Raw genomic sequence first — 25,361 nt, 5'->3', positions numbered from 1 at the left:
TTCAGGACAACTACGTTGAGATACAAAAATAGAGAGACGATCTATTAATCCTTCCAAAAAAATACCAACCGGATGGCCTTTTCTACTACAAACAATATATATAATACACAGGGAGATCTATTTGATGATTTAAAAGCAAGGACATGGAAGGAGAGTTGGCAAAGAAAGAAAGCTAGAATAAGGCTGAAGAAAATTGGAGTTTTGACTTATTAGTGAGAATTAAAATAGAACATACTCAAATAGACAAGATGTGTACTTTGAATATTAGATTTTGTCATAAGCTGAGATAAAGAAAAATTTGATTATTCAAAACTTGGAAGTATAAATATGAAAACTTGAAATTGAATATTGATTTGCTTATAAAGGTTGAATGCAAAAGTAATTAACACACACACACACACACACATATATATATCTAAAAATCTATTGATAAATGTAATAAATATGAAAAATTACTAGCTTAAATATGAGATAGTCAACATCAAGAGAAGAAGAGAGGAAGTATTTAATGTTGAAATAAGAGAAAATTTTGTTACTAAATTTAAGACATTTGGAAATTAATAGAAAACAAGAATGTTATATTGCATTATTAATTAGTTGGTGTAAGATGGTGAGAAATAGAATATATTCAAATAGATAAGACGTGTATCCTGAACATTAGATTTTGTGATGAATTGAGAGAAAGAGAACTGGGGTTACGTAAAACATGGAAACTATAAACATTAAATGTTAAATTTAAATATTAATGGGAAACTAAAAATTGGGAAAAACTAATTAGGACATTGATAGTCTATAGAGATGGAATGTTAAAATAACCAGGATATGTATAAACTAAAGATTATTGATAAATGTAAGAAAGGTATTTTTATTTAATTGATATAGTAAGAATTGTATTAGTTTAAACATGAGACAGGAAAGACTAAGGGGAAAAGAGAGGAAATATTTAATGCAGTAGTCTGAAACTTGTATTAAAGATATTTGTATATTGAATTATCGATTAACTCAGCCGCCACGTTGCTTTTTAAATATTTAAATGTAAAACTAGAAAATCAATAAAACTTTTTTTAAAAAAGAAAGAAGGAAGAAGAACCCTTCTCCACATTTTAATGTCCTGTTGTGTAGTGGGTTCTGGAGAGCAGGAAGGACGCCGAGACGATGAGTACAGCATGGCAGACCTTTATTCGGTGGAAGTGACTGTACTGAGGAATAGGGGTTACCTGCCCTCCTTTTATACCTGGCCAGGTAAGCAGCCAGCCAATCGGTTTGAACCTCTGTTTCCTGCCGAAACTGGGTTCCGCCAAAACAGTTACAGTTCAACGCCCCCTGGTGGTGACTGCTATGTAAGCGTGTAAGTGTTCTCTTCACCTGGATACATAACAGTCCAGTGTGAAGTGTTACTTTAGAAGGAGACAATGTACCACCTACTCCTCAAACTCCTAATGTTGATGGAAGTTCAGGGCTGGGAAAGGAAAGGACTGATCTTCATACCATTTTGCAGATTTTTGGCCTCAAGGAAGAAAATGGCGGATACTGGAGCAATTCTGCAACTACGCAGTCTCTAGAAAGATGCTTACACTTCAATAAAGCATTTGACAATATAGAACACAATCTACTTCTTGGTAAGACAGAACAATGTGGGAGAGACAGTACCACCACATGATGGCTTCGCAATTGACTAACCAACCACACCCAGCATATCCTCCATGGAACTACATCTACTTGGAGGGAAGCAGGCAGTGGGGCACCCCAAGGTTCTCACTTATTTTTATTTTTATTTATTTTATTATATTTGTAAACCGCCCTTCTCCCGAAGGACTCAGGACTTAGACCCAGGACACCTCAACATCTTCATCAACCATCTAGATCAGGGGTAGGCAACCTTGGCTCTTTTATGACTCGTGGACTTCAAAGCTGGCTCAGGAATTCTGGGAGTTGAAGTCCACGAGTTATAAAAGAGCCAAGGTTGCCTACCCCGATCTAGAAGGGAAACTCAACAAATTTACAGATGACACCAAGCTGGGGGGAACTGCTAACACTTTAGAAAATAAACGTAAGATTCAGAAGAACTTTGACAGACTCTAACCAGTAACATGCAGCTCAGTGGTGAGGAAGGTAAGGCCCTGCACCTAGGCATGAAAAACCAAATATCGCAGGTATAGAATAGGCACAAGTGGCCCTCAGACTTTGGGACACATCTGCGGTATATTTGACCTCATCCCTCCTTGCATTTGCGCCCCTCTCTTCCTCCTGTGGGCCTTTGGCCTTGGCCTTGTCGGTTCTGTCTTTCTTCTGCAAACTGCTTTGCACTTTCACTCCCTAGGGCAGGTCTGCCACTTATGTCAGATAGATGGGGGATAATGCTGGTCCTCCCCATTGCATGCTGAAGATGAGAACATTGTTCTCCAGAAAGGCTGGGCGGAAGCCAGGCACTGAGATCCCTTCGAAGGGGGAAAATGTCCCAGGCCTCAAGTTACTCTTGCTCCATCATGAATGAAAGACACCCTGCCTGCCTTGGGCACTAAATCTAGTTCAATATTGCTGCATCTGATGGGAAGAAGGAGCACAGATAAGGATGAATCCTTTTTTGTTTTCCTTTGGTTCAGAGCAGACAGATTTCTTTCCCAAAGGATCCATCATAAGAGAGATTTGGAGTTATCTAACTTTAAAGGTAAAGGTAAAGGGTCCTGCGCACATGCGTGCTAGTCGTTTCCAACTCTAGGGGCCGGTGCTCATCTCCGTTTCAAAGCCGAAGAGCCAGCGCTTGTCCGAGGACGTCTCCGTGGCCAGGTGACCGGCATGACTAGATGCCAAAGGCGCACGGAACGCTGTTCCCTTCCCACCGGAGTGGTCCCTATTTTTCTACTTGCATTTTTATGTGCTTTCAAACTGCTAGGTTGGCAGAAGCTGGGACGAGTAACGCGCTCACTCTGTTACGCGGCACTCGGGATTCGACCCGCCAGACTGCCAATCTTCTGATCGACAAGCTCAGCGTCCTAACCCACTGAGCCACCGCGTCCCTCTTATCTAACTTTGCTGAGGTCCAAAAGTTTTACTTCCCTAATTCAACAAATTTCAAGAATGTCTCATGTGAATGTGTGAGATCTTTTCTGGCAGCTGGGCAGTTCCTGCTCTTTCTCTTCCCTCCACCCCAGCCCACTGCAGCGTATGGACTTTCAGCTGATACGTGACTCACGGTGGAAGAATTTCAAAACAAGTGTAATAACTTTAATGTGATTTGTTTTGGCTAATGGGAATGTATTAAACTGGGAACCGGTGCTGGCTGTGTTTTCCATTCAAGAATGGAGCAAGCTGGTCTCCCTTAATCGCTTTCTTGATCTCCCCACTGTGACTTGTGGTGGTGCACGATCAGCGTAAGACCCAACCGTGAATTTGATTTGTTAAGATAATTACGGTTCCCCCCTGAGTTGAGCCTGACTTGTGACGATACCAAGGACCAGGGCTTTTTTTCTCATAGAACGCTCAGAACGGAGTTCCGGCACCTTTTTTGGATGGAACCTTGTAGGGTAGGCAAGGCAGGTTGTATGACATGTGTGAGTTCCGGCACCTTTTTCTTTTACAAAAAAAGCACTGCCAAGGACTGTCTTGTTTCCTTGGCAATAACGAAGGAGAGGCCTGAGTGGGTTGCATTTGCCTGCTATTGGATTTGGGGGCGGGATTTCTCTTTTACCTCCCAGCTATGAGATTGCGTGGTGGTCTCCCATCCAATCCTAGTTTGATTGCTCTTCTTCCACAGCAACTTCTTTCCCTCCTTTCTCCTTCCTTGTCAGCATTTTCCCTTCTCCCTCCAGCCACCGCCCGGCAACAAAGCCCCCAGTTGCAATCCCAGAGGGGGGGTTCTTCCAGATGATCGGAGCCGGGCTCTGGCTGGGGAAACAAGGGCTCCAGGGCTCCCAGTTCTGGAGGCCAAAAGCAAAGCAAAGCAATGGCTGAAACCACAAATTATATTTTGAGCTCCTGGAGAGGCATTCCTTTCTGTAACAGAAAGCCCACTGGCTCAGCGGGTTTTAGATTTTCCATCGCTTGGTGGTACGAACCTAAGGCTTAATTTCCTTTAAAAATACTTCCTTAAAGGGCTCCACAGTGAGAAAGTGAAGTCAGCCTGGCAGTCGTGGTCAAGCATGCAGCCAAGGCACCCTCGTGAATTATTGGGGGAGGCATTAAGGTCTCCCCTCAGCCTCAGCTGCAACTTGCGGTGAACCGCTGCACTCACACCTTACTGTGCCCTGCACCAAATGCCCAGAACTGAGTCCAACTAGCATGCCCACCGTGACGCTTCTGTTCTGCATCTCAATCTGACCCACAGATGGTCAGACGGCACTGGGCCTCCAATCCTGCCCAAATTCTGGAAGCCCACCCCAAATAGTTGCTGAATTCATACCGAAGGTGGCCTTGGGAAGACTCATATCCCAGGCCTATTTGGTAAGCCAGCCTCCTGGGGCCCAACCAGGTCGATGAACTGTTCTTAAAGACCTTGGCCAGGTGCACTCCTGTGCAGCAGTAAAAACAACAACCCAAAACAGCTAACCTCCACCTATTCTGTACAGTGATACAAATGGAGCTCCCGATACCCCAAAACCTAGAAATAACCTGAGATTGATAGAAATTTTGGTAGGGAAAACAAAATAAACTAATTAACACAGGGAGGGGAGAGGAGAAGGGAGGGGGAGGGGGAGGAGGAGGGAGAGAGAGGAGAGGGGGAGGGGAGAGGGGAGGGGGAGAGGGAGGAGGGAGACAGAGGAGAAGGGAGGAGGAGGGGGAGGAGGGAGAGAGAGACAGGAGGAGAGAGGCTGGGAGGGGAGGGGAGAGGAGGGGGAGGAGGGAGGGAGGGAGGGAGAGAGGAGGAGGAGGGGAGGGGAGGAGAGGGGAAGAGGAGGGGAGGGCAGTTTGCCGGGTTGTTTCTGAGCTCAGCACACAATGTCCAGGACCAATTCAGTCTCAAGCAGCCCTGGAAAGTTTACATTTTCTAGCACTCCATGAAAACGAGGGGAAGCAATTAACTGGTTCAATATAATCCGCAGGGAATATGGAATGAAATTAATTAGAACATTCCCCTTTGTATCTCTAATGTCTTTTAAACTGGTTCTATTTAGCTGCAATAGATGGCACCCTCAGCCATTTAAGGGCCTCTTGTTTGGCAGCTAAAGCAAATTACAGACGTCAAGCCAGTTTCCAGTTAAAAACCACCCAAACTGTATCTGCCTTTTTTAATCTTCTGAAATGTGTTCGTTCTTCTGTGGAGCATATCATTATCTTTTTTTAAAAAAAAAAATGAGATGCGGAATAGAGCAGCTCACAGGAGTAGCGCAAGGTGGGAAGATGTGGCGGGAGCTGCCCCGCAGAATGGCCAGGAGTCGGACACGGAGGAATGGATGACATCATCATCGCAGCCTCTTTTAATTGGCTGAGAAACATCCGGGGGGGGGCTCTCTTTGGGACTTTGGCACGTCCCTTCCCACGTCTTTAAAGCTCAAGAGGGGAAGGTCTCCTGGGAACCTCTGGCTGCGCTGAGCCATCTCTTCCGCCGGCGGCTGGACACGAACTCACCCCTGACGGCAACCAATCTGGGCTTCTCTCTCTCCCTGGGGGATCCCAGAAGCATCGGGGGAGGAAGGGCAAGACTCACCCAAGGGATCTCCTCCGCCCTGGGGAGGCTCCTCCTTGAAGTGCTCTTTCCCCCTAAGTTCTGGGATCTACCTTCCGATCCCCTAAATCCAGTGCAGATCTCTGGGCCCGCTATTCCCAGCTCTTTCCAGCTGTCTTCATGGAACCAATCTGCAAATAGCGGAGCCAAATTTTCCTTGAATATAGTCAGACCTCTTGGGGAAAAGGATATAACTTTGTAAATTTATTTATTTATTTGCTTGCTCATTTACTGTTATCCCGACCTTTATTACTTTATAAATAAGGCAACAAACATACCCAATCCTCCTTCCTCGTCCTATTTTGCTCACAACGACAACAACCCTGTAAGGAGAGTTAGCTGAGAGAGAGAGTGACTAGCTCAAATTCACCCAGCTGGTGATATTATCACATCAGGTGTATTCATTAAATGTAGAAGTCGGCTATACTGATTGGATTAAAAGTGAATTTAATATTTTTTAACTGGTTTTTAACTTTTGTATGTTTTGATTTTTAATTCCCTGTAAACCGCCCTGAGTCCTCAGGGAAAGGGTGGTATACAAATGTGATAAAATAAAATAAAAAATAAAATAAAAGGACTAAATGTTGTTAGAAGTGAAACAATGTGTTGCACCTTGGACTCTAAGAAACCTATAATCGCTTAATGCCAATAATCTCAGGGCCAAGCAGAGGCTGAGCTGCCGTGTTTTTGTGGTGAAGAGAACTCGCCCTTCTGAACGCCTGTCTGATTCCACAGAGGTGGATGGGTTGAAAGGCATAAAGCTGAAGAGAGCGGAGGTGAGGGGGGTCACGTACCCCTCTCCACCCCAAATGCCAATGGCCCCGGGTGGGGTGGGGGGCAGCAATCATTTCTCAGCCGGCTCTGAGGGGCCAGAGAAACCATCCCGTAATGGGGAAGCAGAGCGGCTCTCCCGCAGCTAGTAGCCCGAGGCCAGCCTGGATCCTCCACTGCGGAGGCTCCTTGCAGAGGGACCGCCGCCCCGCTCTAGATAAACGCCTCCCCATAGGAAGGCAGGAGGGAGCATTACGGGAGAGAGAGAAAGAGATACTCTGTCTTGTTGCATTCGTTATTCTACAAGAAAACCTTTCGTTGGGCTTTCCTATTTTGTTGAAAACATAAAAGCAAAGGTCAAGGCTTCCCCGTCTAGCCGTGTTCGACCCTAGGGAGCGCTGCTCATCTCCATTTCTTAGCTGAGGGAGCCAGCGTTGTCCCAAGACATTTCCATGGTCATGTGGCCAGCATGACTATACACGCGAGGCGCATGGAAAGCTGTTCCCTTCCCACTGAAGTTGATACCTGTTTATCTACTCATATTTGCACGCTTTCAAACTGCTGGGTGAGGAGGAGCTGGAGCAAGGAACGGGGGCTCAGCAGGTCATGCAGCGCTCGGCTCTCGAACCCAGGCTGCCAGTTTTCCAGCTGACAAGCTCAGCATCTTTAACCACTAAGCCACAGAGCCTCCCAAATAAAAAACTTACAAAAAGGAGGGGGGAAAGCAAAAAAAAAAATCCAAATTTTTTCCTGCATTTTTCCCTCTCTTTTTAGCACATCCCATCTCTGTTTATTTCGCTTTCCACTGCTCTAATTATTGCGTAGTGGGTTCTTGGCCGCATGGTCAGACAACAGACAAAGGATTCAGCATGGCAGCTCTTTATTGGTAGCAGTATCGAAGAGGACGAAGGGGTTATCTCTACCCCCTTATATACTTGGCCAGGTGCACTGACAGCCAATCCCTTATTTGGGTTTTCCCGCCAAGCGCTACCAGCCAATCCAGATACAGTACAGCGCCACCTGATGGTCACACTGAGCTGCTGCTATATTTTATTATCCCCATACATAACACTAATTGTCCTTGTTGCTTTCCTTTGAGCTGCTCCACCATGTCTGTCCTCCCCAAACTGGGATGGCCAGAGTGGGCTCCATATGCAACACGTCTGTCGCAGGCAAAAGGGGAACTCTAGAGGGTTGCGTTGTGAAAAGCCCCATTTCTGTTGGTGCAACCAGAGTTCTGTTTTAGACCCTTGCCACGCTGTTGACTCTGATCCAGCACTGCTTAATTTTAGTTCCAAGATCATTTTCAGCCAGTTTATTAATAAACCAGGTATCCCCAACCCTATGCCCATATTTCTCTTCCAAAAATGTAGAGCTACTCTCAGTCTAGTTCCCTACCTCTTCAAGATCATGAAGGATTCGATCCGACAAGCATTGTTCTATCTACTCGGCCGAGTGGAGGAAAAGGCCATCTCAGTTTGGTAGGACCATCTCCAGATTCCAAGCTCAGCTGCCTGTCTGGGCTCCCCCAAATTCTCCTCCTCCTCCTCCTCCTCTTCTCCCCTTTTCACGCTTGGGAGATTCCTTCTTACATCCCCCTTTTCCAGGATTTTTCAAAAATAATAGAGAAAGATTTCTGGCATTTCCCATCTGCAGATTATGTTCTCCAAAAGGACTGGAGCAAAATAAGGGCTCTGGCTTAAGATGCAGTTGAGTGGTAAGAAAAGGTAGGTCCTGCACCTAGGCAGGAAACAAACCAAAAGTACAGGTATAGAACAGGTGAACCATGGCTCAACAGCAGTAACAAAGAGAGTCCTAGTAGACACCCCGCCACACTTAAGGATGAGCCGGCCGTGTGCAGCAGCAGCCAAAAAGGCTAATACAATCCTGGGCTGTATAAACAGAGGCACAGAATCAAGATCACGCGAAGTATAAAACCCTACTGAGGCCACGCCTGGAATACTCCAGCCAGTTTTGGTCACCATACTACAAAAAAGATGTTGAGATGTTGGAAAAAATTCAGAGAAGAGCAACTAAGATGATCAAAAGCCTGGAGAGTAAAACATACAAAGAACGGCTGCGGGACTTGGGTTTGGCTAGTCTAAGGAAAAGAAGAAACAGGGGTGACATGATAGCAGTGTTCCAGTATTTGAGGGGTTGCCACAAAGAAGAGGAAGTCAACTTATTCTCCAAAGCACCAGAGGGCAGGATGAGAAACAATGGTTGGAAACTAACCAAGGAGAGAAGCAACCTGGAATTAAGGAGAAACTTCCTAACAGTGAGGACAATTAACCAGTGGAACAGAAGTTGCCTTCAGAAATCGTGGGCGCTCCATCATGGAAGGTCTTTAAGAAGAGACTGGACATTCACCTGTCTGAGATGGCATAGGTTCTCCTGCTTGAGCGGGGGGCTGGACTAGAAGACCTCCAAGGTCCCTTCCAGCTCTATTCTATTCTCATGTGAAATGGATAGCATCACTTTATTCTGCACTGGTGAGACCACACTTGGAATAATACTGCGTCTAATTTTGGTCAGCACAATACATAAAGATGCTGAGGCCCTAGAAAGAGTACAGAGGAGAGCACAAAACATGATTTTGTGGGCTGGAGGCTAAAACATACAATGAACTATTGAGAGAACTAGGTTTGTCTAGACGAGAAGGAGTAGGGGGTGATATGATAGAGAGGCTGGCTCTGGGCTCTGCAGTGGGCCAGCATCTACCATCCTCATCATTGCCAGAAATTAAAACCAGTGGGGACACATTCTGGCATCTGCCATGGGCAGAAGTCCATGCATCAGGACGTGATCTGACTTTCTGGCCAACTTCTTCTTTCTCTAGGAACTTTATTAAAAATGTTTTCATTCATGCACTCATTCATTTGGTTTGACCTACTGCCCAACTCAGAACCACTTGGGGTAGCATAAAGATGAATCGAAACCCGTAGTTAAAGCAGGTGCAGCATCAAAATAAACAAAATGGAACTGACAATTAAGGACTCTAATCAAGATACTACTACACTCCCGGAGTCACACTCAGTCCACCAGCCGAGCCCTCAGAGCCTTACAATGGCCCAGAGATGCGGATTTCTTACGTACCTTTTTTCAAGTACAGGTCAACGTGGAAACAAACAGACGGAACTGCTTTAAGAGGGATTACCCATAGCAGGCAAAGAAAAGGTGATCAGGGATGGAAGCAATAAAGGATTTCTGGGCTACCTAATGGATTAAATGTATATAGGACAGTGTTCTAGAAGAACTCCTAGAGTTTGGGAACAATTAGGGCAGCAAAAACAGAATTTAAACAAAAATAATATCAGATCAGAGCGAGTAATACAAAAATGTGTCTCGGCCTCACTCCTTAAACAACTCTGGACCTGCTCAATTATTGCCGACTTCTAGAATGCCATCAGAGTGTGAGGTCTGCAGCTAGAGAGGGGTGTGGGAGAGGCTCACATTGGCCAAGTAGGGATCCTTTCGTTGGGATTCCTGCACTAAACACGGGGTGAGGTGTCTCCCGGGCCTCCCTTTCCAAGGGTGTTGGGGCCAATTAATGTGATTCCTTCATAAAATTAGCAGTATTAGAGCAGAATTTGCCCTTGTCACTTCCGAAAAGAACGTTAATTATGCACGTTGACTGGATTAAGCACGTCTAGCTTCTGAGATACTGTTAGAAGGGAAGGAGACGAAGTGCAGGCTTTCAGCCTAGCCCAGGGGTAGGCAACCTTGGCTCTTTTATGACTCATGGACTTCAACTCCCAGAATTTCTCAGCCAGCATGGGGGAACTATGGCCCCTTCATGACTCATGGACTTCAATTCCCAGAATTCCTGCTCCAGAAGAAGACCTTATACCAGGGGTAGGCAACCTTGGCTCTTTTATGACTCGAGGACTTCAACTCCCAGAATTCCTCAGCCAGCATGGAGGAACTATGGCCCCTTCATGACTCATGGACTTCAATTCCCAGAATTCCTGCTCCAGAAGGAGACCTTATACCAGGGGTAGGCAACCTTGGCTCTTTTATGACTCGTGGACTTCAACTCCCAGAATTCCTCAGCCAGCATGGCTCAGCTTGGAAACCTCTCCCTTTCCCCTCAGCATGGCTGCCTCAGGAATTCTGGGAGTTGAAGTCCACGAGTCATAAAAGACCAAGGTTGCATAACCCCTGGCCTAGCCAATGCCAGAAGCCTCACAGAACTTTCTGAGCAGAAGTAGTCTATCTGATTACAGTGATGCCCACAGACTTAAACTAGCAAAAGAGCCGCTGCTAAAGCCATTTTAGTTAGGATCTAGTTGCTCTCTGCAGGCATATGGAAAACTGTACTTCATTCTTTCTTGCTCATTCAGCATCTCCCTCCTGGGAGAAAAGGGATTTCACCTCACCACCTAAAGTTTTCTGGCTTCAAGTAATGTCTGAAGCAGAAGTGTGCGTTAAAAAGGCGCCTGGCTGAGACTTTACAGCACTCAGTTTGGAAGAAATAAGTCAAGGTTTTGGGACGGTGATAAAGTGTTTGACTAGAGTGCTATTTAGTGGCCAAAATCAACCCCGATCTTTCAGCTCCACAGACCCCTGGAGTCTCCCCTGAAACGATGAGATGTGGAGACTGCAATAGGAGAAGCCAGGGAGAAACTCTTTGTTGGATCATTAGTAAGTCAAAGTATATTCACAAAGGATTTTTTTAAGGTGAGGAAACTCTGTGATTGAAAGACCAGGCTCTTAATTCTCTGTTTCAGCCAAACTGCTTATTGTAAAACCTAAGCAGGAAATATTGATTGCCTCTTTGGAGACTTAGCTGAACACTCTATTCTTATCCAAGTACAATGAATCTTTGGCTTTGTTTTTCCTCAAGTTCTTTGCAAAGTTTTTATTTTAAAATGAATAATAACAATAACAGAATAACAGACTGAAAGGCAAATTGAAGCAAACAAAAATCTCACTCATCCATTTAGCATCTTAGAAGGGTGTCCAAGCAGCCCCCAATTTAAGACCATTCGTTTAAGGATCATTCGGAATTGAAAGGGTGCTGAAAAAAATTACTTATAACCCATCCTTGTATTTATGACCCTGCAGGGTCCCTGTGATCATGGGGTCACGGTTGCAGCATCCTGGGGTCAGGGGATCACCTTAAGCAGCCTAATGATCGCAGTGATTTGCTTAACGACCACGGCAAAAAAGGTCATCCAATCAGGCACGAATCACTTAAGTGGTGGAAATTCTGGCCCAAACTGTGGTCATGCATTGAGAGCTACAGGTAGTCCTCAACTTACGATCACAATTAAGATCAGAATTTCCATTGTTAAGCAAAGTGGTTGTTAAGCGAATCACATGGTCATTAAGCAAATCCGCTTCCCCCATGTTGGAAGCTGGCTGGGAAGGCCCCAAATGGCGGTCACGTAACCCTGGGGTGCTGCAACCGTCGTGAATCCAGGCCAGTTGCCGAAAGCCCCGGGATTTCGGTCCTGCGGCCATGGGGAGCAGCAAGGGTTCTGTGAGTGTGAGCGCCGATTGTATGTTGTTATTTCCAGTGCTTTTGTAACATCAAATGGTCACTAAATGAATGGTTGTAAGTTGAGGACTACCTGTTCCTGTAAAGCTTCCTCATCCACACTTGGCCAGACTCTTGTCCAGCATCTCTGCTCTTGATTTTAACTGCAGGTGGAACTTTTTTCCACAAACCTCTTTCAATAATTCCCATTTAATTTGATGATAAAATGTCCTTTTGATTTTTATTTTTATTTTTCAAATAAGAAAAATGCAATAAACTTCTCTGGACAAAGTGTCAGGGTCTTTGTCTCAGACAACCACCGAGCAGGTGTGCATATCAAGCGCCCCCATTTTAACGCTGCCCAAACTCTGCAGCTTCTCCTCCATCCACGAGAATCCCCTGGAAACGGCATCAGGCGGATCCCCTCTTGTGGCAAAGAGAGGGCGGCACGTGTCAGCACTAGACTACAAACCCAATGAAGAATGCCATCCACCAAGTGGCATTCAGAAGCCCCAGATCGGGTGGGGAGGAAACCTGAAGGAAATGGAAGAGTGGCTTTAGCACGGTAATTTTAAAAAGCCAGAGCTTCCAGGTAGAAACGGAGAAGGACAGTGAAGACGGATGAGGCTGGGCCAGGAGAATGGGTGAGAGAGCTCAGAGCCTGGCGCTGATGGGCTTTTCAGACCCCCAAGGCTGGCCACTCAAGGGCTCAACGGCATAATGGAAACCCAAAACTGGACAGGAGCCAGTCCACTTCTTGGCAGCAGAAATAACAATGGTGATGGCTTAAAGCTGAGTTGGGAGCGGCAAAGGGCAACCTCCCTCTGGGCCGCTCCCAAGTCAGTCCCAGAGCGCCTTTGACCATGGCTTATTAATTTCGGGTTTCTACCTGTCTTCCTCTCGTGTTAGGGTCACCCAAGAGAGCTCCGTTATGAGCCGAGGCTACGTTTTCAAAGCTCTGCAATGGAGGCTGTTCTATAGTGGTTTTCTCTATATAGACGTCCTTTCTGAAATAGGACGCGACAAACTCCCCCCCCCCTTTTTCTTTTCTCTCTCTCTCATCCTGAACAGGTTCTTCTTATCCCAAGAAACAAAATCCTCCGATGCTCAGCATCGAGACGCCCTCCCGGCCGTTCTGTCTCTCTTGCACGCTTACCTCAAAGACTTCCTCGTCCAGGATCCTTGTTCCAAAGACAATGATGCCGTTAACGTCAATGATGGGGTGGTCGCTTCGGTCCAGGAACTTGGTGACCTTTTTTTTACAGTCCAAAATCAGAGTGACATTCTTCTTGTGGACACTGAAAGCAACTCGATGCCACCTGGGGAAGAGCAGGCCCAGCAGAAGGTCAAAAGAAGGTCCAGGTGTCATGGCTTCCCACACCCACCTCAGCCCAAAGGGAAGCTTCTAGAACCACCAAGCATGAAAGCGTCTTCCCTTGGTTGGCCATTACATTTACACTGATGCTTCCTCTATCGCTGCAGGATGGAAAAACCCACCGGCATTATCTCAGTTCTCAAGAAGTATGAAACGCTAAGCCCAGTTTAATCAATCACATTGCCTCTGATATAAACCAGACGGCATGCCACTCATTTTAGCCTAAACCAGTGGTGGCGAACCTATGGCACGGGTGCCAGAGGTGGCCATTCCATCCCTCTTGGCCTTGCATGTTCTCCTTTTCCCAGGCACGACCCACTGCATCACCTCCTCAGCTGTTGGCCGACCATCAAGCTCAGAGGTGGCTTCTTTGAACAGCTGGTGACGGGCTGCGGAGCCCCAGAGTGCGCCTGTCGAGGGGCCGGCAGGCTGTGGCTACTGATGGACACCGTTGGCCCCCATGCGCTCGCCGGCCTCTGTGTGCGGGGGCCAGTGGTGTCAGGCAGCAGCCGCCACAGCCCTTGCCTTGCCCCATGGCAATGGCACCCCCACCCTGCCTTGCCTCACCCCACAGGATGAGTCTCCTGCCTACCGACCCATCTGCCAGAGACCTCCTGGAGCTCCCCAACCCTCCCCACGAGCAACATTGAGGTGACCACAGCCACCTTGGCCACACCCACCCAATCTTCCATGACCACCACAGACACACCCACCCAGTGGGCCACGCCCACCTGGCACCCAGTGATAAGTAAGTGGGTTTTGGGTTACAGTTTGGGCACTCGGTCTCTAAAAGGTTCGCCACCACTGGCCTAAACTTTCACTTTCCTCCTGGAATTTTCATGTGTGGATGCCTCCTTTTTAACTTATAATGGACAGCCTCTCACCTCCATGATTGTCTGCCTATTGTGCAGGGTTTGGGGATCAAACAATTTAACACATCATTTGAACAAAAACCTATTATGCCAATAACGAACTGTGATGAAGGTGTGGTCATAAAAAGAGGGTTGGCACACTACTTGCAGCCGACTCCTGATCATGGCAACTTTCCACGGTTAGGCAGCTCCAGAAGTGTTGGCCAACCATGGGAATTCTGGGTGTGAGTGTTCCAAAACCTCTGGAAGGCAGATTTGATAAGAGTGACTTAGGAAATTAAATTCATTTGAAACCCATTGTGGGCTCCTGCATTCTCATAGTTCTCTTGTGCTGTTCCAGCCATAAACAGGTTATTTTGCTTATTTGTAAATGTAAGGAAACCTTTACTGAGAATGAAAAAGTTGTTATGAAAAAAGCTTGCCAAGTGCCACTGCAACAGGGCACCCCCAGTTTTGGGTCTCATTCTTTCAGTACATGGGTGAGGAGCTTAAAAGAAGCTCTCACCTCACATCCACTCGTGAAAACAAAATCCACGTTCAAACTCTTCTTGGAGAGTTGAGTCTCCTTCTTCCCAGGGGCCACAGAGACAAGAAGGAACACGGGTGCAGCAGTTGTTTCTTTATAGTATTCCAGGAAGTGGCAGCCATAGCAGGGAGACAGCAGTTTCCGAGCAAGGGGGAAAGAGGGCTTCAGAATGTATCCCATGCCAGGTTTCAGACTTTCAGGGCGCTCCGGCAGCAGCCCCTTCTTCATGGGGGGGAGAGCAGGCATTCGCCCCCTCTGCTCTCCAGCTTTCTTGGTCTCCCTCGAGGACGGAGCCGTGTTTACGTTCCCAGCATTCCTGCTTCCTCTGTAGAGACAGGAACCTTCAAGCCACCGAGGCCTGTCCGTTTCTGAGGACACCCCCAAGTGGAATCTTTTTTAGAGCTGGAAATATCTTAGCAAAAAGGATCTCCAGGCATTAGCTGCGGAGCGTGAAATGCTCTGAGAATGAGATGCGGAAAACAGCAACAAGACAAATTCCTGTTTTCCGCTGGGAAAAGACACGCTTATCTTCAACATATCTTTAAGTCTAATGAATGTTATTTGTTGGACGACTTCTTGCTGTAATTCCAGCCTGCTGCTTCTTTCTTATCACTGTAATTGGATTTGTGTCTCGTTAAATTGTTCCACTTGCATTTTTATATGTAACTGTCTTTGCTCTTAGTTTCGTGAATTAGAGGCCCTAAATACCTTGTCAAATCAGAAGGTGAGACGCGGAGTATTTTCCAGGAAAAAACACAAAACGAATAAACAGCTATGTAGTATGTAGTAAGATTTCCGAAAAGGGGAAAGCAAAAAAACAAGGTCAAATCATGCCAACTACGCAAAGACTGTGTGCCTGGGCATCTCGGCTTGGCTTGGATTATTTTAGCAAGTTTCTAGAGCTCAGGACTGTCGATGGATCTGAACGTTTATGAGCAGCCAAAGGAGTGACGATGACAGTCCCCACAGCACTTTCAGCCCCATTTGGCAGAAACAAAATTTTCTGACTTTAAAGAAAACCGGCCCGGACAGACACAGGATTCCCTTTCCTCTTGGCTCCTGTCTGCCATGGCTTGGAGAGGGGAAGACGGAAAGCCAGACTTTTCCAGGCCAGATCTGCTGGTCAGAGCCTTCTGGAGCTACAAGAGGCCCCCGGGGAAGCCAAACGCCCCAGAGAGAGGCCAGTCCAGCCCCTGCCTGCCCCTCCAAGCCGCATTCACTCCTTGGATCCACTGCCAGGCCGCCTTCCCCCAAGGCTGCGGCTGGATGCAGAGAAGTGGCAAGTTTGGCTCTTGGTGGGAGGGGGTCACACATACACACAAGGAGCCAGAATCACCGGTGGGTTGGTGTGGGTGTGTGGGTGTTGATTTGGGTTTGCAAACTCCAACTTGACCTCGGATTCAACGTATGGTGGGAACTCAACCACCGTCTTACCCCACTGGACAAAGTAGGCCGCCATGTGAGCCACCATCTTGCTTGTTTATCTGGGGCCTCACATGCTTCTCTCTGACGTTTTATGACCCCCCTCTTTCCCCCTTGGGGGGGGCTCCCATTGGGCCACTTCTGGAGAGGGTTTCTGGAGCTTCAGAAGCACCTGAACATGCCTGACCCGATCATCTCCCGTCAACCACCCAAAGGAGGGAACCTGGAGTTCCTCCGCCTGACCCTCCACCAAGCCCCCTTTCGTCCCCCTCACTCACTTGCCGTCCGAGAGGTTGATGCCCCGGAAGAGAGGGTAGTTCTCGGGGCCCGGCTTCTCCATGTGGTCCTCATACAGGAAAACCGGGGACCGCCCCAGCTCCACCCCGACCTGCTGGATGCCTTGCTCGTTGTAAATGGAGATGAGGAAAGACTGGCCGCCCTTCCTGGCCTTCACCGTGGTCAGGATGGAGAAATCCTCCGGAAACGGAGACACTGGAAGCGGAAAAGGGAGCAGAGCAGAGGGCGGGATCAATTTCTCCCCCAAAGGGAATCACCAGCGTTGGCTCTGTAGCCGCCGTGGCAGGGCTGGGTGCAAAAAGCCAGCTGAACGAGGAAGGTCTGCTTTGAGACTTTAGGTGCAGGCAGGCCTCGGCTTATGACCACTTGTTTAACGACAGAAGCTACAACAGTGCTGGGAAAAGTGACTTACGACCAGTCCTGCCACTGGCAGCCCCTGCAGCGTTCTTGCTGTCCCTGGGTCAGAATTCGGCGACTGGCCTGTTTGGATGGAGGTTGCCACGTCCAGGGGCCACGTGGTCACCATCCGCCACCTTCCCGGCCAGCTTCTGACAAGCAAAGCCAAAGGGGGAGCCAGATTCACTTAATGACCATGGCATAAAGGTCATAAGATTGGGTGTGACCCACTTAACCGTATCACGTCCTGATGGAGGTTCCAGTCCTGATTGTGGTCATAAGCTGAGGACTACCTGTATTAGCAGCTGTGGTGGCATAGTGGTTAGAGTGCAGTTTTGCAGGCTGACTCTGCCGACTGCCAGCGGTTCAATCCTGACTGGCTCCAGGTTGACTCAGCCTTCCATCCTTCCGAGGTTGGTAAAATGAGGACCCAGATTGTTGGGAGGGACAATAAAGTACGGGTCCCCAACCTTTGCAGCTTGGCTGAGCTGGGAGGATGAGGGGGGGGCAGCATGAACAGCGGACCAGCTGGCACATGCATGCCTACACAGCCCGGCTTGCAAAAGTCAAGCTGCAAACCTGTGTGCATGCACACCAACCCACTATTCATGCAAGTCAAGCTGCGCATGAATGCATACGCACCAGCCCGCTGCTTACATGGCCCGGTTCCAAACAGGCCACGGCCCAGGGATTGGGGACCCCTGCGGTAAAGCACTGGGAAGCGGTATATAAGTCTAAGTGCTATTGCTAGTATGATTAATGATATCCCAAACTGGGAAATGCTTCCACGTCCACACAGACGCGCACAGAGCACAACTCCACTTGGACTTAGGATCCTTTAGGATCTCTGAGGAATCTCCCCCGCCAGGAAGGGTGTGGGTCGTAGCATTCCAGGTCAAACAACTGGATGCTTTGCACAGCTGGCAGCGGCGAGAGCAGCGACACACCAAGATCCTCAAACTACCAGCTGCGGAAAGCAAAGTACCAATTAGCCCCAACTGCAGCCTGCCCTGGACTGGAGAGTCTTTTGTGTAGCTACGTGTCACTGCACCCTCCCTCAAGACCCTTTTAATGTCTGCATTTCCTTTTGTAAATGCTCTGCAATTACCTCTGTTGTCTTTCTCTCGCCATCCACTCATCTGCTTGTTTGGAGGGGTGTTATTACACAAAAGGAGTGGGAAGCGCAGCAAAGGCCAGGCTGCCTCTGAGAGCTAAGCTGTGCCCTTGTGGGGGGCAGTTTTGCACACCAATCCCTTCTGCGCCTGTCCACAATTCCTAGGCCCCTTTTCTTGGCCAGGGCCAAGCCCCAGATGATGTTGAGAAAATGCCTGGCATCTTGGCCGTCGGATCAAAGCAACCCGCTGCTTCCCTGCACATTCCTCAAGCTTTTGGCAAGAGGTCTTCCAGATCCCCCCCCCCAAAGCAAGGCGCTGCCCTGGCTGAAGATAGTTCTGCCACGGCTTTGCTCAGAAAGCAAGCATCTGCCTGGCCTGCCACAAGTCCAGCTGGGAGGGCCTCCACGTCGCAGCCAAGCAGGACCGGAATCCACCTGGGCAAATCAGGAGAGGAAAGGGCGGAAGCGCCAGGCTCCGTCTAGTGCCCCAGGCTGGCTGCCAGCAGGACACGGGCATCCTAGGAAAGGAAAAGGTGCCATCTTTTCTGGGAAACAGGAGTGGTGTCCCTAGCGCTGAAGAGGTTCCCTAGCTGGCCAATGAAGATCTGCAAGCCAACGACCCAGCCCAGAGAGCACCGAGGGCCCCCCAGTTGCACCCTGAGCCACAAGCACCCTCTTACCGGGGAAAAGCTGCTTGGTTGGGGCACTCAGCTGCGCATCCTTGGTCACGTGATAGGCCACATCCGCTCCCTTGGAAGACCGCCTGCTGGCGCAGAATCCTGTCGTTTTTGAGACGCCATCGGGTAAATTATGGAAATCTAATACCTTCAATAGATCTGCAGGCTCAGCTGAAAGAGAGAGAGAAGCCAACATCAGGACTACAGATTCCCAGAATCACAGAGGTGAAAGGAACCCTTGAGATCATGTAGTTAAACCCCCCGCTTAGCACCTTCGACAGATGACCACTCAGCCTCTCCTTGAAGGAGAACGCGCCACTTCATGTGGCAGCCTGTTCCCCTGGCTGTACCTCTTGGCAACCAGCCTTTAGGTTTAATCCGCCACACAGCCCAGTAAACACCAAAGCGGCTTTACTTCAAAGGAAGGAAGGGGGACGCATCCATTCCAGAGAGGAGCGCCCTCTGCAGGTCAGCCAATATAATGAAGAGGCCCTTTGGTTTGCAGCCGCTTTTTACAGAAAAACTTTCCATTTAAGGAAACAAAGTTTTTCCAGAGTTTATCCATTTAACCTACATAAAATGTTCCGACAGATTTTTTTTCCATTCTTTACTCCTCATTTTGTACCTCTAACTTTACTAAGCGGCTGAAAGCAAGAGGGTGGCAATGTCTACTGATAAAGTCAGGAAGCCCTGGAAGAAACGCGTTTGGACGCCTTGTTGCTCCTCTCCGCTGGAAGACTTTCCGCAGAGGCTGGACGGCCACTTCCCAACCTTCCCTGGTGAGCCACACCAGAGCCGGCGCTGGACTGCATGGCAAGAAGGACACTTGCCCAGCCACATGGATCCTCTCCTTGTTGACTAGTCAACTGCCTGTCCCGGGGTCTCAAAGATGGCCGAGGATCCAAGAAGGCCAGTGGTTGGGGGGAGGGGGCTGTTCTGCCTCTTTCCTTTCGGCCATCTTGGCTGCTCGAGGGAGCTGGGTGGCAGGGGTGTGTGTGTGTGTGTGTGTGTGTGTGTGTGTGTGTGTCCATCTCCCCCTGGAATGGCAGCTCAGGGTGAGTCGCCTCTGCCTGGCTGCCTTTTGCCCCCTGCTCTTATGGGGCCACTGCACAATCAGTAAGAAAAATAGCCCTGTGGGAATCCAGGGAGAGAAAAATAGCTGCCGATGGTTTTGACAAAATGTCTTTTCCTATTTTAACGAAACCAACCCTTACCCCAGGAAGCCATTATGAAAAAGCAGAGCCTAGTAATAAGCAGCAGAAGATGTCAGAGGAGCGAGCATCTCGGTAAGGACATCGGCCAGAGCCACTGACTGAGATGGGCAGAAATCAAATGATATAAACATATAAACAAGTAAAATTCTGAGGGCAGGTAGGAACCTCTGCCCATCCCCATTCAACCTTGGGTCCGAGGAGAGGGAGCAAGGAGCCCGCCAGCATTTCTTCACTGGCTCCACCGAAGGCTCAGCGGCTGCAAAGCCACCGAAGGGCTCCCCAGCCAGGCTCTTTGCTGGGGTTCAGATCTCTCCGGGTCTTGACTCCTGGGCCCTCTTGGCCGCGTTTTCAGAAGGGGCTGCCCTTGCCTGCTTCCCAGGGCTGAGGGAGAGTGGCTGGCTCAGAGCCCCTCAGCTTTCTTGATGCTTCTGGTCAGACTAGAATTCACAACCTCCCGGTTTCTGGTCTGGTGCCTTCAGCACTAGGCCAATAACGGTCTACTCCAAGTGAGCCAACCGAACAACAGAAACCGCACTCGGCTCACTGCGAGGGGTCTATGACGATTCCTCTCGGCCAACTCACCACAGCCAACTCACCACAGGACAAGAGTTACACTAATATCAAAGAAATGGTGGGATCGTTAAAGAAAGGATGCGAAAGGAGGGACAGGATGAAATGGGAGTGGCAAAAATTGAAAACAATTAAACTGAATTGTTAAACTGTCCCGCAGTGAGTTGTCCTGCGGTGAGTTATCCCACTCCGCACTGGGGGAACGGGTTCACACAAGATACTATGAGAGCCAAGCGGAAGCCGCCACGGTTGAGGTGGGAAGCGACTTTTGGGAAAGGGGGCGGAGCCACTCAGAGCCAATCAAGGGGCTTCTCTGACCGCATTGCCACTGCCGCAGGGTGGAGTTTGAACCTGGATTTTTAACGTTAAGCGCTGCCTGGAATCTGTGAGTTGGGCGGCTGCATAAATCTTTTTAATAAATGCGTGTGCAAGGCCACTGCCTGGAGCCGCCTCAGGGCCTGCAGAAAGGGCCTGTGGTCTCCGTGCAGCCCCTGCCGGCAGAGAGAGAATTGTCACAAAGCAGCTCCCCCCACCCCGCCCAATAACGGCAGGCAAGGCAACAGGCCTAACGACAAGGCTGCTTTCTAGGTGGAAACAAGCAATGCAGGAGGCTCCACGGTGGCCTGTTTGGGGCTCTTCCAGTCTGGGAAAGATCGGGTGATCCTGCACCGAGAAGCATCCCAGTCAGAATATTCTGCACTGGAGCTTCAGGGAACAGGCCAGGCCTGGCCCAGCCCCAAACACAGCAATATGGGCCTGGTCTACACAGCTCCCCCAAGCCAACCAGGCTGAAAACTAATCAAGTTGGGTCCTCACGTGGCCTGGTCAAGCCTGTATGGAAAAGGCCGCTCAAAAGGTGTGCTGTGTATTGGAGTGTGTATTGTATTAAGCAATAGCTTAACAGATGACAGCTAGAAGGGGCTGTACATAACTGCCGCTGGGCGTGGCTCAGTTTTCGGCGGGAAAGCCTAGTTAAACTGATTGGCTGTCAGCTCAGCAGCCAGAGTATATAAAGGGCACAGGCAGCCCATTCTGTTGCTGGTTCTTCTCTACAAATAAAGAGCTGAATTCACTGCCTGGCGTCATCTTGTGTGTGTTAACCCACTACACTTCAAGGTGTCAGTCCCATTGTGTTCCCCGTAGTCAAGTTGTGAATGCTCCCAGGTGCCGAACCAGTGGGTCGTTATTTACAGTATTTGTTTATCTAATTTATAGGGCTGCCATCTTGTCTGCAGCAACTCCAGATGGCTACCAAACATATAAAAATGCAGTTCAAATGACATCAAAATATTAGAAAATGTAAGAAAGCAGCTGAAGTAAAACCTAAATCGATAATAAATTCGAACTACAAGTCACAGGATCCTAGCGGTCAACTGACTTCCACCTTGACCAATTCAGCCCGCTAGACCTGGAGCTCCTGTGGACAAATCCAAGCCAACAAGCCTTGTTTTCATTTCCCACAGAGACCTCCGAGTGTTTCAAGCAAACTTTTGCCGGCCTTCCCATCTCCTCTGACCCAGTTCTGTCAGGAAGCCTGTTTTCCCCACCCCCGTCCATCTCTACTGCCTTCTTCTGGATCTAACCCATATTGTCTACATCCTTGTTAATTGCAAAGGTCCCAGAGTGAGAGCCAGCTCTCCAGGTGGGCTCCAGCAAGAACAGTTATCTGGAGCTTCTTACTTGCCCCCAAAGCAGGTCTTCAAAGGTGGTGACGCAAGGGTTAACAGGCTGGGGAGACCTTCAGCCATGGAAGCCTGGTGGACGACTTAGGCCGGTCTGTCACCCTCAAGTGAAGGGGATAAAATGGAAGAGGTCCCAAGCCATCCAGCTTGAGTGCCTGATGCAGCACCAGGACAGAAATCAGATAAATGTCTCAATAAACCTGAATTAACTGGGTTAATACAATACATGAGACGGGCTAAGTGCTGCTGCTTCCACCAGACGAGTTCACTCCCCTCTTAGAGCCAGTACTTGATTTTTCTGCCCTTCCTTATTTTGGACCTATTCTGCCCTCTCAAAGTCGTTGGCACTGGATGCGTCTTTCTGCTCCCAGTTTTGTTTTTCTCCAACTCCCGACCTGGATGCTGTCCACGCTTCCTTGCGACTGGCAGGGGGAATGGGCCAATCCACTCTGAAGGACAGCCCACTTTCCCGGCCCTCTCCCAGGATTAAGCAGGAGCCTCGCTGCAGAAATAAAGAAATAAGAGCTCAAATGAAGCTCGGCCTCCTCAAAAGAGGCCTTGTTTCTCCCGGCTGCATTACAGGGGCTGCTCGTCTCTGGGTACGTTCTTCACCTTGACTGGGTGCCCAGGGGGTAAGGACCTATGCTGCCCTGCCAGAGCTTCCCACCCAGCCCCCTCCAAGGTCTCCCTGCTTCCCTTGGTCCTGCTCTGCCAAAGGCCCAGAGAGAAGGGGGTCAGAGCCCAGAGAGGGGCCAGAGACCTGGGTGAGGGTTGCTCTAACCAGCCTGGCACAAAACTCAGGAAGAACACATCGCAACTGCAGGACAGAAAGCAACGTGGGGACCCTCCGCTTCCTCTCTAGCGGTTCCTTCTCCTCCCATTCAGCAGCCGGACAAGGGAGTGATGTGGGCAGCCAGGCATGTCTGCATGAAGGGAGACAGTGAAGGATGTGAGGATCTGGGGGGACGGGGGAGGGGCAGACACTGGGTTCTTGAGCTGCAGCCCGGGGACAATTTCCCCAAAAGGAAGGTGGAGGAGAATGGAAAAGGGGCTCCCAGCGAAGATGCGGAGGAAAGCTTTGAATTGAAAGCCGATCAGATCTACTTTCTTATGCTCGTAGCTTACAAAGCATCCAACGTTCCCTTGGAGTCCTCTCTGTGGAATCGTTACACTTAATCAGAAAATAAATGAATGCAGTACACTGGTGAGGCCACACTTGGAATAATACTTCATCCAGTTCTGGTCACCAAGATACAAAAGAGATGTTGAGACTCTGGAAAGAGTGCAGAGAAGAGCAACAAAGATGATTAGGGGACCGGAAGCCAAAACATATGAAGAACAGTTGCAGGAACTGAATATGCCTAGTCTAACCAAGAAATTAACTAAGGCAGGGCTTTTTTTGTCATAGAACGCTCAGAACGGAGTTCCGGCACCTTTTTTGGATGGAACCTTGTAGGGTAGGCAAGGCGGGTTGTATGACGTGTGTGAGTTCCGGCACCTTTTTCTTTTACAAAAAAAGCACTGACTAAGGGTGACAGGATAACAATCTTCCAATATTTGAGGGGCTGCCACAGAGAAAAGAGGGTCAACCTATTCTCCAAAGCACCTGAGGCAGGACAAGAAGTGACAGACGGAAGATCATTAAAGGGAGATCCAACCTAGAATTAAGGAGAAATTTCCTGACAGTGAGACGAATCAATCAGAGGAATGGCTTGCCTCCAGAAGTTGTGTGTGCTTCATCACTATGTATGAAGAGACTGGACAACCATTTGTCTGAAAAGGCAGGCAATTTTATTTTAACTTTCATTAACAAAAGGCATCTCAACTTCTGCTACATCAGGAAAAAGGCTGTTATTTCGCAAGGAGTGTGTCCTAAAAGATACAGCCGCATCACGATAAAATCCAGCTTCTAACAGGCCAGAAACTAAGATGTCCTGTAGGCATGCAGCAATTTTTTTAAGCAACTGGCAAAGAGGAATAGGAACCTACTCCCAATTACATTATACCTCCCATAAGATTTGGAAGGCACTCAAGACAGAGATCTCAAAAAGGATAATTAAGAACAAAGTACAAAGGTTACATTAAAGCGCTTCCCCCTCGACTGAAAAGGACACTCATGGAGCCATTTCAAAAATGTGCAAGATATCATCAGGCGAGTTCTTGGCAGGAAAGAGGCCCGAATGCAGCCTGCCTTCCCTGCCCTGGGATGTTCCCTCCTGCAGGGAACCTGAACGGCAACGGCCCACGGAGAAAGGCGGCTGGGTCACGGCCAAGAGGGCGCTGAAGTCTTCCGAGCAAGCACTGCTGAGAAGCACAAGGGTCTTCCTGGAGAACCTTGAATTATTCCCCCCCCCCCGGTGCTGCAGTGGCAGAAGGGCTGCCCTGCTCTGCCCCAAAGCCGAGCCCTCTTCTGGGAGACGTGGCCAAGCAAGACTGTCCTTAACACCGGGCAGTCCACCGTCTGCTTCGCCATCCCACCAAGCATCACCAGACGGTGGGAAAAACAGCCACCCACCCATTCGTGGGGGAGGAGGGGGCAGAGAGACTGGGAGGGAGGGGAGTTTTGACAGACAGCCAAAGCAGCAGGGCTAAGAACTTGCTTTCTTTTTGCACCCACCCTTTGAGTGAGCGCTTTCAAAGGGAGCCCAACTAGCCACCCTACAAAGGACCAGACACAGATGAGCCAAGAGCCAGTTGATCTCGCAGCTCAAGCCAAGCGGCCTGGGGGCAGTGCCCAGGGACCAAAGGAAAGGGCCCCCCGCAGAGGAAAGCGGCCTGGCCATGCCTTTACCAGTACTAAGAGTGAGTCGCCATTGTTTTTCATAAAGCGAGACTTGTGTCGGGAGAAAAGAAAAAACACGACTTTAAACCCGCGGAAGGAAAATTTAGTCCTTAGGATGCCTGGCGGAAACCTGTGCATTGCCACTCTCTCGGGGGATGAGTGGAGACCAAGGACCACCCGAGCAGGTCCAGGTCAAGCCCTGGCAGAGGCCTCTCCTGCCTGCTGAGGGCCGGCTGTCTTGCACTGGCGGGTCAAGGTTCAGGTCAGCCTTATCAGGCAAATCTCAGCTCAGGCCCAAATAAAACACCCAGAAAAAAAGCGTAAAGGCAGATTGCCCGGAAGGAAACCATCGCTCAACCTCAGCCTTCGCAGAAGTAAAGCCATTGGACTTGGCAAGGGAAACCTGCAGGGCGACTGCTGGGACCCCCAACTCTCTCTCACATCCTCCTCGGCCAACCGCTCACACCCACTCGCTTTCCATCCTCCCCTGCTCCACCCTTCCACCTCCCCTGCCCAGCT

The 25,361-nt window shown here is 49.1% G+C and overlaps 1 protein-coding gene across 1 annotated transcript in view; it reads right to left on the bottom strand.

Annotated features, from left to right (window-relative positions):
• Nucleotides 1–25,361, bottom strand: part of COL5A1 (collagen type V alpha 1 chain) — a 217,147-nt gene that overhangs the window by 141,742 nt on the left and 50,044 nt on the right. Inside the window, exons 2-4 of the mRNA XM_081339577.1 lie at nucleotides 18,598–18,765; nucleotides 16,389–16,602; nucleotides 13,072–13,234 (exon numbers count right to left, since the gene is read on the bottom strand). Of these exons, the coding sequence (XP_081195703.1) occupies nucleotides 13,072–13,234; nucleotides 16,389–16,602; nucleotides 18,598–18,765 (545 nt within the window). The remainder of the gene's footprint in view (nucleotides 1–13,071; nucleotides 13,235–16,388; nucleotides 16,603–18,597; nucleotides 18,766–25,361) is intronic.

The sequence above is a fragment of the Vipera berus genome, assembly GCF_964194415.1.
Source record: "Vipera berus genome assembly, chromosome: 15".
Lineage (NCBI taxonomy): Eukaryota > Metazoa > Chordata > Lepidosauria > Squamata > Viperidae > Vipera > Vipera berus.
The sequence above is the reverse complement of the archived record's forward strand: the minus strand, read 5'-3'. Positions and strand labels throughout refer to the sequence as shown.